Below are 12,689 nucleotides of genomic sequence, written 5' to 3'. Positions count from 1 at the left end.
ATAGATAATCATGTAAGTGAAGCTAAAGACCAGGAAGAAGAAGAGCCAGAGTCTCTCATGAGCTCTCCAAAAGACATGGGATTTACAGATCATTTTCTAGGACCATGAAAGTGTTTCCACTGTTTGTTCAAATCTACACCCCACGTTCTAGATCTCCATTTGCACATAAGTCAAGGAGGCAATGTATATACTAAAAGGAGCCAGGGGCCTCATGAAAATAACATGTGGTCGTATAACCTGCATTATCTATGGGTTGGTGGCATAATGGTTTGTAGTCAAATGTCCTCAACCCATTTCAGGGTAACCTTCTGGAGTCAGTGAGTCTGAAAGTTCTAAAAATAAGTTATTAGAAAACACAAAAGTTGGGATATCTGGATGGCTTAGTCAGTTAAGTGTCAGATTTTCGATTTCAGGTCAGGTTGTCATCACAGGGCCCTGAGATGGAACCCCGCATGGAGCTCTGCATTGAGCATGGAGCCTACTTGAGATTCTTTTTCTCTCTCCCTCTGCTCCTCTATGCACCCCCCCAAACTTGCATACTCTCTGTCTCAAAAAGAAAAAAAAAAGCATCAGAGCCCCTTAATAATATCCTCCATTTTCTAAATATTTACTGGCAACCATGTCTTCACTGAGAGAATAATGTTGACTTTGAAGTGACCTCACTAACCTTTCATTTTGAAGATCTCCATGCATGGAGCCATCATGACAACACTATGGTCTTTCATTGCTTGTAAGAGCCAGAGTCTTCCCTTAAACACTATCAGTTCCAGGAAGGCAAAGTCACTATGACCTTGACACGTTGGCTGGCAGTTGGTCTTGGGACCTAACCCTCAGGACCTCAGTGAAGGTTTTGCAGTCCCCAGTTTGGCAGATATCTCTCTCCAGGTTTTTAGAGAGGCTTTTCCAGTAGACCTTTTTCATTTGTGTAACTAAGAAATAAACACAGCAAGAGAATGTCTAGAGCATCAGAGAAAATGACATTTATGTGCTTTGTCTGCAGCACATTTAACTGGACGGTCCCATTCCTTTCGTTCCTGGCCTGTCTGATCCTGGCAGTGGCCACCATCACTTTGTATTTTATTCCACTCCGGTACATCATTTTAATCTGGGGTAAGTCTGGCATGATCCTTTTGCTGGCAGTCAGTTTCAGGTAAGAACCAATTACTCATTTGTAAAGTGTGACTATAAACTTTAAATGTGCTCTTGTAGGCAATTAAACATGAGATTAAGGGAGGCATTTTGGGAAAAAAAAACTTCCAAGACCTCCCTGAAAAGGCCAGTTGCGTGAACGATCAGTGTAGATATTTATAGGCCTCTTGCATAATTGCAATCAAATAAAAATGTGATCGTGCATGAGATTTCCCTTTGGGCTTCCATAGTCATAAATACCCTTGGATAATATATTGCCGTGGCCCGGTAATTTTCAGGAAACACTGTTATTCAAACAGTGAGCCAACACCTGCATCTCACCCTTTATATTATGTAAAAGTAGATCTGGCCACAGCCAGGTTGCTTCTGACACTTCATCTCTCCTGGAGGAAAAATAACCTAACCCAATTCTTAAATCCAGAAGCAGTAGAAAGGAAGGGAGGTGGTTACTCCCTAACCAGTGCCTGAAAGAAGAGGAAGCTATAATTTAGCAGGGTAAATGGTGTGCTATATAAAGTTTAGCTGCTTTAAAAAAGTAGAAACAAAAATCTCAAACTTGAAATAAGTGCCATGACTTGATTTACTACTCAAGCTAGCAGTTGGATAGAAGACAAGCAGCTTTGTGAATATTTGTGTCTGTTGCTGGGTGGGCTCTGGGTTGATAGAAGGAGCATACATTGCAGTAAATTAATTGCGGGAGAAACAAACAACCCTTTTCCATAAGAGTCTGCCAGTCACAGTTTTCCATTCCTTGGCTCCTATGACTAGTGCTGAGTTCTCAACCATATTTATTCCTTTCTAGGGATCCTCAGGTGTTGAGGTGTTCAGAGAAGTTAACCATACAAGTGACTGCAATAAGGTGCATTTACCTTTAAGCAAAAGCCTGAGAGCTTTATGTCAGATAAAAGCTACAACCTTTCTAAAACCATTAAGTGTAGACCTTTTCAAAGAGAATCCACAGGAGTAGAATCCTGCTGACAAGGAAAGCCAAATGTAGACATTCTGAATTGGGAGAAGTCATCTAAAAAAATAGATTAAACTCATTAAACTTCAGAAGTGGAGTGATTTTGAGAGAATGTAAGCCACTGGTTGTCTGTTTCATCCAAGAAGTGAAAATCCCATATAAAGAAGTATCTCTCTTTCATAGCAAGCCTAAGAAGAAAAAGGTATTCTGATTTCCCTCTGTAGGGGTCTATTTTAAGCCTCAATGACACTCAGTCTTGGGCAAAGTCTTCTATCCATATTTAACCTTTGTTTGTTTCTCTATTTTTCAATAATGCTAGCACATTGGTCCATAGACCCTTAGAAAGAGAACATAAAGCTCTTCAGGATCCATTGATCAGGAAGGAACATTTTGTAAAAGTATCTCCCTGAATACCTTACATACTAAACATTATCCATATATATTGAATAATCTCACTCTTTCTTAATGGTCTTTCATTAAGAATTAGTTTCCAAATCCATTTACTGATCATATTTAAAAAACAGATCTTTAAAGCTGTTGTCTGACCCTAATCAGAACATGATTCAAAATTACTGTAATCATTTGGCCAACATTGTGTTCATTTTTAAGCTGGTATAAGTTGAATGCATGGTCAGCTTGTCAAACACTGTTTCTCATGATTTCCTCCTCATTTCTGGTGCATACTTGACTTGCTTTTCTATATCTTTCCCTCCACAAAGAAGACTGTACTGTTTCCTTCTTTGATCATCAGTGTTGGAATTCCAATTCCTCTTTCTGTTTATCCAAAATTGCTTTGACTTCTGATCTTATCCTCCAAGATCTTGGCAGATTTCCAACACCAACTTTTTGCATCTAATTAATGAGAGATAGCTCTATTTATTTCAGTTTATGGGTGAAATTATTAAATAGCATGGAGTCTCTTATGTTCTCCTGAGCTGACAGTAATCCTTCGAGCTTTGTTTTCGGTGTCTAGTTCTTTAGTTTTATGTTCTGGACAGGGGCTTATAGATTATTGTTGAGTTCACTATATATAATGTAGTCAAAATCCTTGACAATCAACACATGATCTATTACCTCATCAAGTAAAACCTGCCATGCCATCATGGAATATACTCGGCAGTTCTATTAGGACTTCTTCTTTTCTGATACAAATTAGTTATTAGCTAGCATGAACCCAGGACATTCCTTTGCATATCTCCTATATTATTGTATCCTTGGCAGAGACTTTCTCATGTAAAGTCTTCTGACTTCATATGTCTTCAATTTCTAGTGTTCCTTTTAACTTTATTAAGGATCAGAAGATCATTTCTTATTCTGAGTTACTCATTTTCATTGAGTTAAGATCCTAAGGTTTTTTTTTTTTTTTTTTTTTGGTCCACTATTTTTAACCCTTTGGAACAAAATTACTTAACTGTATGTTCTATATTTCCATATTCTATATACCCAAATAATACTTTTATAGGAATACTTATTAAGTACCAGAATTATTTACCATAAGCCTCTGAAAAGCAGCCTAATTTCAAAATGGCCATAAGGAATATTCCTTAACTCACCGACTTCATTGTAAGCTTTTGAAGGGTGAGACATTTTTCTTTCTTCTTTAATGTATAATTCCTAGAGAAGCTACATATAGGTAGTAGTTCTTTAATAAGTACTTGTCAAATATTTAATGAGTCTGCATGTTTCATACCTGTGGTCTATAGGGATAGCATTTCTTTTGAGCCTACCACCCACCTCTCTTGTGTGGGAGTGTAGATTTTGAAAAAGATGTGAGAAGTAGTTTAAGAGGGATATTTAACATTTTCTGAAGGAAACTATATCTACTGAATTTTGATCACCTATTTGATGTATTTCTAGAAGGCAAGGTACATTTTAGGATTAAATCCCATGTGGGGTTTCTGCCCCTTTTGAAAGGTTTCCCATATTCCTTTCATTCTGTTCTTCACCATAGATGCTTCTGTTATGATATGAGGTACTTCTGTTGTTCCAAGGTAGATATGAGCTCCCTAAGCTAGATTTTGGGCTACTTGAAAAGAAGACCCATGACTTATTTAACTTTGTATCTCCATTTGATGACACGGTGTCTTTTATGTGGTGAGCTATAGTGTTTGATACATGGGCAAGCAAGGACTCTCTGCCCCACCTCACCCATCCCCACCAGTGTACTGAGGTCAGGGCTGCATTCCAGGCACTCATATAAGTATCTGAAAAGTACTGTTTTAATTCTGTTTTAAGTATGTATTCACCTGTGACCATACATGCAAAAAAGTCATGCAATTTTTCCAACTTTCTCCAAGAGATAGATAGATAGATTGATTGATTGATTGATTTTACTAGATTGCTCATTCCACTCCACTGATCCATTCAGTCTGGATCTGGGACTATTAAATGGTAGTATCTTTCTCAAATATTATCCTTTGGTATTTGGATCCCATTTCTTTGTGTGTGCTAAAAAAATTAAAATTCACATCAAATAGGCCCTCTGCCTTTCTGTATTTAGGTTAAAAATACCTAAACGTGTATCCATCGTGCTACTAATTAAGTACAACTTCCAGATTTGGGTGTGTGCTCACATGCCTCACAGTATAAGGATTCTTCTCTCGCCACACCCCTTTGTTTTTTGGCTTGTTGACATCTAGAGTAATGATGGTAGCCCTTCATCGTTTTGGAACTTCAGATTACGGAATCCTTGCACTTACATTGTCCAATGTGATTCTCTCATCAACCTGGGAAACTATATAGGACAGGTCTTTATTATTCAGATTTTGATGTAAGAAATCTGAGGCACAGGAAGGTCAAGTGGTTTGCCTGAAACTACACAGATAATACATGGGTGATGCTGCAGCTGGGGCCCAGCTATTTGTGATCCATAACCCTCGTTCCTGCCCCATGGCCCCATAGTGATGACCCAGGAGTTGATGAACCTCTGTTGACACTTGGTTTCACACAAAAGATCATAATGCGGAATTACTGACATTTAACAACGTTAAAAAAAAAAAAAAAAAGATAAGGTGTGCTTTTGAAGCATGCAATCTGAGTGCCTTATAATTTTTATTCTAAGTTTTTCAAACAGACAATCTCAGTGCATTGTGGGCTACTTCTGCCCTTATTCGTGCATTTGAGCTACTGTGCAGGTTTATAATCTTCTCAGTGACTAAGAATGCCGTGTTTTGATCGGCTGTGAGATTATCCCTGCCTTGCTGTTCATTGTAAAGACTCCAGATGCGCACACTATATATAATTAACAATAGAAGATATATCTTTCCTCAATAAGTCTTTGTCTCCCTTCATCATTTTGCCTTGTCTGTTTTCTTTTGCCAAAAAGCCCATGCTACAATTAAGTGTCTTTAGAATAACACAGTGAGAGTATTTTAGTTTAAAGGAACGCCGGGGGAAATTTTAGCTAGAAACATGAAGCTTGCTGTGGGGGGTAGAGGGAAGAAAGGCACAGTGCAGCTTTGACTTGAGAGAAAAAGAATCATTTGGGAAGAGGCTTCCCCAGCCCAAACACCAGGCCACCATTTTACTCATAAACAATGGCCGGCTCCCATTTGCAAAGCTGATGTAAATCTGCCCCTCTGCAGAAATGACTAGAGGCTGGCCTTGTGTTGGGTATAATGTCAACACAGGAACTTCTGTCCTTAGACCAAAGCAAAAGACTATTTAATGAAGAAAAACATCAAAGCTTTTATGGGCTGGGGACTGTCAAACCGTTAACTGTTACCCTGGCTTTGAGGTAAGAGTCAGGGTTCATCTGAGGTGAGGATTCATTCAGCATCATTGGGATGGACCCAGCCTTCAGACATAATCCTCACTAAGCATGCGCTCTGTGGCAAGACTTCAGAAGCCCACCACTTTTAGTCTTTCTGCTTGGAAAACTCAGCAGGAAGAAGAGTTGACCCTTGGGGAAAGACAACAACAGCTCATGAGCTCTTGCCAGCAGCTCTGAGGAACAGAGGAGGAGGCAAGAGTGGCTGAGAGGTACATCCCTCTGGAGAGAAAACCACAGGCAGAGCTGCCCAGGGCATGCCCGCACCCCCAAGGTGCAGCCGTCACAGATGCCCTAAACACTGAACCCCCTCTAATTACCACTGTCCCTGGCCTAAATTAGCAGGGACTCCATTGACGACGAGACAAACCCACGCACCAGCGTCACGGTCCATAAATTAAGTTAGCAGCCATAGTAAGATAATTTCCAATAATAACTTTTCACAGTTTCCTGCAGCATCAAAGTACAATCAACATGTCAAGTACTGTTCTGCAGCGAGAGAAGAGAAACCTGTGAAAATAAGCTGGAGTCAGGCAGAGAGATTTCTGCAGTTTCTTTTTAACAACAAAAAAGCAACTCCCGCCCTCCACCTCCCACGGCTACATTTGGTCCAGGGCCCCCAAGCAGAGACTTGTTGGGACTAATGAAGGCCTTTTCCCATCTGGGACGTTTGTTTTCCTAGCAGAGGAGGCTGTTAATCAGTGTAGTCCAGAGAAGCCAGTGCGCACCACGGTTTTAGTGTGTGTTTCTGCTGCCCTGCTGCTGGGATTGTAATGGGATTTTCACAGTTGAAGAAGGGGCAGAGCTCCTGTCCGACAGAACCACCCCCCCTTTCCTTCCAGAAAAGGCATTTGTGAATGGTTCCGCATGACAGCGACATGTGTGTGACTTGAGGTCTAGTAATTGTTTTACGCTAATTTTTACTTCTGAACCTCCCCCATTCCCCAGTCAGGAGAGTTTTAAAAGATACAGACAGACAGACAAAGAGATTTCTCAGTGCTTCTATTTTTCAGGCATAAATAAATTTACAAAGAAACTTCGAAATCCCTATGCCATCGACAATAATGAGCTGCTAGACTTCCTCTCCAGGGTACCATCTGATGTTCAAAAGGTACGTAATGAATGGTCACCACCAGCGGGGACCCCGGCACTGAAGTTTGGCCAGCCCCAGAGCCAGAGGAGCACAGGGCAGTGTGTGGGTAATTGAGATAACGAATCAGAAAATCTTTAAAGTGGCCTGGCTTGCAGGGAGGTGACAGGAAAACCTTTGTCCAGAGCATGAGATGATTATGGAAAATTACCCCAAGAAAGGGCTACTTAAGAATGATCTGGAACCCATACTGTGTGGGTATAGTGCAATGGCGTTTGTCTGTTTTCTGATCACTTGCCTCCCCGAAGAGGATAAGATGGGCCCAGTGAGTGGGAGAGTGGGAGAGCCCAAGCTAGGGGAGGGTTGCTTCTTTTCCTCCTCTTCCGGCTGGCAGGCATTTTAGGGGAAGTAGGGGACAAGAGGATTATTCTTTTTATTCTTGCTTGCCCCAATTATGTCGCAGGCTTCCCTTCTGTCCTTTCCCTCTGATGATTTAGGGATGCTGGGGGCAAGGCTCCTACCTACTCTCATACACAGAGGCAGAGATGGCAGGAAATAAATGGAGATCGATCAGAAGTATTATCACAGGTAATGGTCATTCGGTCCAGCGGCATCTGATTTCTGTGGATGCATAGAGATTAAACCAGGCAACAATACCAGAAAGTCCTGTAGAGTAGCCTGAGCCAGGCCCCTGCAGATCAGGCTGCTATAAATCCAAAGGAAGGAGGGCAGGCAATGATTTCTCGAAAGGAGAATAGAGATCATAGAAAAGGGAGATGGGGAGACCGTGGTGTGAGATATCAACATGATGATCAAAGGCACAGCCCTTTATTATCTGAGAGAATCCAAATCAAGTATCGATTTTCATCTTTGGGCCACTGACACAGAAGTGGTTCCCCAGTGGCTCTGTGCAGATTGCAGTGACTCGGGCCTGAAAAGACCTAGGGTTTTTTTCCCCTTCACTCTGAGTTCTAGAGATTAAGATAGAGTCCATGATGTTGTTTTTCTTTAACCTCCATTTTATGATATAATTAGCTATGAAATGCATTCTGTGCATTAGAAGTTACTTGTTAACATTTGCATTCCATGATTATAAAATAGTAACCTGGCCCCTGTTTGTTTTGCATTGAAGATTGACAGGTATGTCATCCCCTGCTCCCCTAGGGGACCTTTACCAAACACTCTAAGGAAAGGGTGCCTTTTGTATGTATCTGCTTTTGACAAAGTATAGCTCAACATATGTGATGGGGCATGGTGTCCTTGGGGAGTTTGGCACAAATGCTAAAAGACAGTGAGCATGTGGTCTGTAATACAATACTTTAAATGAAGCCATTCCACGGTCAGCCAATGAAAACCCACACACCAGAGCAATGAGCGTGCAATGTACCATCATTCGAGTTGCAATCTGAGTTCATCCCTGCGTCCTCAAAGAAAGGAAATCACCACTGAGCACACCCCACCACAAGGATTGTCTCTACAGAGTCCAGGCACCAGCCCTCAGAGTGGCCAGCTGACATGAATAGAGAGGGATGCGACCAAAGAGCATTCAAGGAAGATACACAGTATGCCAGCAAAATTCTCGGTGTACCAGCAAGAGCACTTTCAAATAACACAATAGACAGTTTGCCACTGGGGACTTCCCGAGTGCTCATATTTATCACAGATGTTTTAGCCATTACATTGTAAATGAAATTCATTTTTAAGCGAAATCTATTTAACTCTGTGGCCAGTATCAGTTTCAACATTTTTTTTTCTCTCCCTGGCAAAATAAATGTATATGATTTGCAGGGATTTTTTTCCCCAAAATTTTAGAGACTTTTAAATGAATATTTCTTAGTGAGTTGCTGTATCATATACTAAGATAAACGTTCCCAAGAGGCCGCTATTAAGCATACTTGTGGTGGGAAATGGGCACGCACACAACTAAAATTATCTGGCGGTGCTGAGAGCAGGTACAAAACCCATGCATCTCATTAGAAAAATCTGCTTTTAATATTTTGGTTTCAAGAAATGATGCATGACTTCTCAAATCCTTCCTGCAATTAATCCCTCCATGTTCCTGTGTTTAGAAAATGATTCATTACCTTTGAACCTTCCTTCCTTTGCCTCCGTCTGTCCTTGGGGAGCCATTAACACACACGATGGTGAGCTAGGGTTACCTCACCGCCAGCGGCCCGTCTGTTTGTTTTCACAGGTGCAGTATGCAGAATTGAAACTGTGCAGCAGCCAGAGCCCCCTTCGGAAGAAGCGCAGCGCTCTCTAGGACATGCACCAACCGTGGACACCAGCACCCGATTCACTATTTGGTTGATAAGACCAACACTATCTCTGTTCAAGTGGTGGTACCCATGGTGTCATTCTGAAATGGGTGCTGTACGGAGCCCTCCCTATACCCTCCCCACTTCTCCACATGCGCCGATGCACACACGCATGTGTGCACATCCACACGCATGGGTGTGCTAGTTGCTTAGCTAGCGGGCTGGCCAGTCAAAAGGAAACAATCTAGTGACTGCAGAAGACTGAGGTCCATTCTCAAATAGGAGGTAAAGCCAGGCTGCTGGCGTTCTGAACGGCCTCCTCGAGAGTGGCCAGGAGACCACCTGGATTCAAGAGTGACTTTGAACTTGTCTCCGTACCTCCAACAGATTGTCCTTAAGATGCAGTTATTTCCATTACTGTTTGCACACTCCTTTCAGATTATTGTTCATGTGAGTCAGTTCATTTCTCTGAGTTAATGAGTCTCTGGTAGCCATCACCTCCCCAACTAGTATCTTTTATAAATAGATTTTTAAAAATATTTACCAGGATTAGCCCAGGTCTTTGGGAGCCCTTCCACCATGATTATTGAAAATGTGTATGGACAATTGCAGTCAGCTCCCCCGGTGCTGGATACCAGCCCATATCATGGTCTATTGCTGGCAGTGGAAGCCCCAGGAAGGTCCTGAAGGGACCACTCATCCAAAAAGTGAAGGTTTCATGAGAATATTTGGTTGCCTTAAAAATGCCATTTCTTTTGTCTTGACTTTGCTTATTTCCAAAATAAAATGTCAATATTACAGTTTCAGAAAGAGGGGGATGAATGAGTGAATTCTGAGAGTACTTAGATAAGTGAAGGGGCACCTTGGTGGCTCAGTGGTTGAGTGCCTGCCTTTGGCTCAGGGCGTGATCCTGGGATCGAGTCCCACGTCGGGCTCCCCACAGGGAGCCTGCTTCTCCCTCTGCCTATGTCTCTGCCTTTCTCTCTGTGTCTTTCATGAATAAATAAAATCTTGAAAAAAAAAAAAAAGACAAATGAAGGCTGAGGAGCAAGGGACTAACTAATGAATATGGCTACTTTACCTGATTGTCATAATCACTTTATTCGCCTGCATTTTTGAGCAGAAACTAAAAATAACTCAGCAGTCCAAATTAATCTTTTGTTCCTGAGCAAGATAAGCTACACAGAATGCATATATATCTCAGAACCCCATTCCTAGAAAAGCACCACCCCAAGTCATCTTGAAGAATATCTGATTCCTGCCAACCTCACCATTTCATAGTACCCCCCCCAAGTAAAAACCTGGTTTTATGCATATATAAAATGCATGCAAATATCTTTCTGTTTGGATGATATTTAAGTTGTAAAGACTGTATTTTATTGACACATGCTTTGTGCAGTTTTATATATTTAATATATATGTATATGTATTGTAAAGAAAAGTTGAGGTAAAGACCTGATTTAATAGCAAGTTTTACTATTTTTTTCTCTCCGAGTTGTAATTTAATAATCTTCAAACAAAATGTTTATGAAAAATGCCAAAGATTCTAAACCTTATCATCCCGTGTCTGTTTTTCTTCATATTATATCTTCCTGGGTTTCTTTCTGGCTGAGCCAGATTTCTGCATGATTTGATTTGCTTCAAGTTAATGAAGCTGGCTGGAAAAGAGCCTTGCAGAAATTATAAAAGCTCCAGTAAATCTCTTAGTTGTACATACAATAGATATCCAAGAATCTCTTTTGTTAAACCAGTTACTCAATCTTCTGTGTAAACAATGCCTCATTGTCTCACTCCCAACTATCATGTAGTTTATCACAGTCTGTCATTTTGTAACGACCTAAGTCAGACATTTTTAAACAGACATGTGAGATCTGATCAGTCATTTGAATGAAAACTTTCAGCAGCAAAATAACCCCTTATTTATTTAAGAGTGGAACCGATACGCTATTGTTGTTCTTTTGCTATACAATTTCAAAATGAAATAATTTGTCCAACAAGGCATCAGTAGTTAGACTTATTCCCTCTGTAGCCCAATGAGAATTCTCAGCATTAAGTTTTGGACAGCAGCCGGGCTGCAAGGGCAAGACTGAATAAACCTTTAAGAAACTGTTAATGGAAAACAATTGTTAATTGATTCAGTAGACTTTGAACGTTAGAAATGTTAGTTGTAAGGGAAATGTGAAGATTTATACGAGTAATCCAACTTATACCAAAGATCCCAGAATACTCTTTAGATAAAATTTATGGATGGTGAACTCAAAGTTTGATAACTCAAGATAATTTCGTAGGAATGTTGAAGTTTAGCCAAGCTCTTCTGATTGTCTTCTCAAACCTCACCCTCCCGTTTCCAGCTCTGCCTAGATGTCTTATAGACACCTGTACTTCAGTGGGTTAGAAACTCTGCTCTCTCTTCCTCCTTGTGTTCAGGACCCCTAAACCCATAGTCTCCTGCTTGCTTCCTTGTTTCCCTTACTAGTGCTCGCATCTTCTGGGCTGGGAGACACTGAGCATCCTGTTTTTTGTGCCTCGTGGTTTTTTTCCCCACCTCCCAGCCCATAAACTTGTAGCTCCAGTGTTTCCATGTTATCTTGGCCATTTCTATCTTGGCCATTTCTGATCACCATCCCCTAAACCAAGGCCTCCGACACCTCTAAGGAGTCATGGCAACAGTGCCGATTACATTACGCCAGATTAATCCTCATTCTGACTATTCTTTTCACTAGAAATACTTTCTCACAAGTTTCTGCCCAAATAAATTCTGCCGTCCTTTAAAATTTTCAGAAACTTCCCACCCCAAATAGGATTTCTTTCGTTTCCTTGGCTGAATTAGACTCTACTCTTCTCTCTTAGACCCCTGCCCCCTACGTCTTACATACCTTTCTGCATTTGCCATATTCTGCTATAGCTCATAGTTACCAGAGGCTTTGACTTTCATTGTCCTCCACTGGATAGACCATCCTATCTGGCACCTAGTAGACACTCAGGAAATACATGATTAATGGACTGGGTCATAGTCAACTTTTCTTCTCTGCCCTTTTATGTATACAGAGAGTTGAGCCAGGTAGATTAGTATGGTCTATCAGAGGAAATAATTTCTTGTATTTAGCACACAACCTATACTGTGTGATATTATTTATAAGCTCTGGCCATGTCAACTATAAACTTCTCAATGATGTCTTATATTGGCAAAGTCATTACCTACATGTCACAGGAAAATAAATTTGTGCACGGTAAAAAATAATCAACTTTGATTTTTCTTCTTGTCATTTATCATTTAATGAACACATACAGAACACTAATGATATGCCTGAACAAAACAGACTACACTCCATTGGTAGAGCAAGACATGAAACAGATACTTTCAAAAAGTGGCATGACATTTGCAGATTCAAGTTTTAAAAACAGTATTCTGGCTGCAGTGGTGGACCAGCACTTATGAGTGTTCAAAGGAGAGCTAAT

At 40.8% G+C, this 12,689-nt stretch overlaps 1 protein-coding gene across 3 annotated transcripts in view; it reads left to right on the top strand.

Annotated features, from left to right (window-relative positions):
• Window positions 1-12,471, top strand: part of MCTP2 (multiple C2 and transmembrane domain containing 2) — a 241,187-nt gene extending 228,716 nt beyond the window's left edge. For all 3 annotated transcript variants that reach the window (XM_041752071.1, XM_041752069.1, XM_041752072.1), the window contains 3 exons: window positions 1,001-1,110; window positions 6,896-6,993; window positions 9,167-12,471. In XM_041752071.1, coding sequence (XP_041608005.1) covers window positions 1,001-1,110; window positions 6,896-6,993; window positions 9,167-9,235 — 277 coding nt within the window. In that variant the 3' untranslated portion in view covers window positions 9,236-12,471. The remainder of the gene's footprint in view (window positions 1-1,000; window positions 1,111-6,895; window positions 6,994-9,166) is intronic.
• The last annotated feature ends 218 nt before the right edge of the window (window positions 12,472-12,689 follow it).

This window comes from Vulpes lagopus, chromosome 4, assembly GCF_018345385.1.
Source record: "Vulpes lagopus strain Blue_001 chromosome 4, ASM1834538v1, whole genome shotgun sequence".
In the NCBI taxonomy this organism is placed as follows: Eukaryota; Metazoa; Chordata; class Mammalia; order Carnivora; family Canidae; genus Vulpes; species Vulpes lagopus.
Note: the sequence above shows the minus strand (reverse complement) of the source record. Positions and strands in the feature narration are given on the sequence as shown.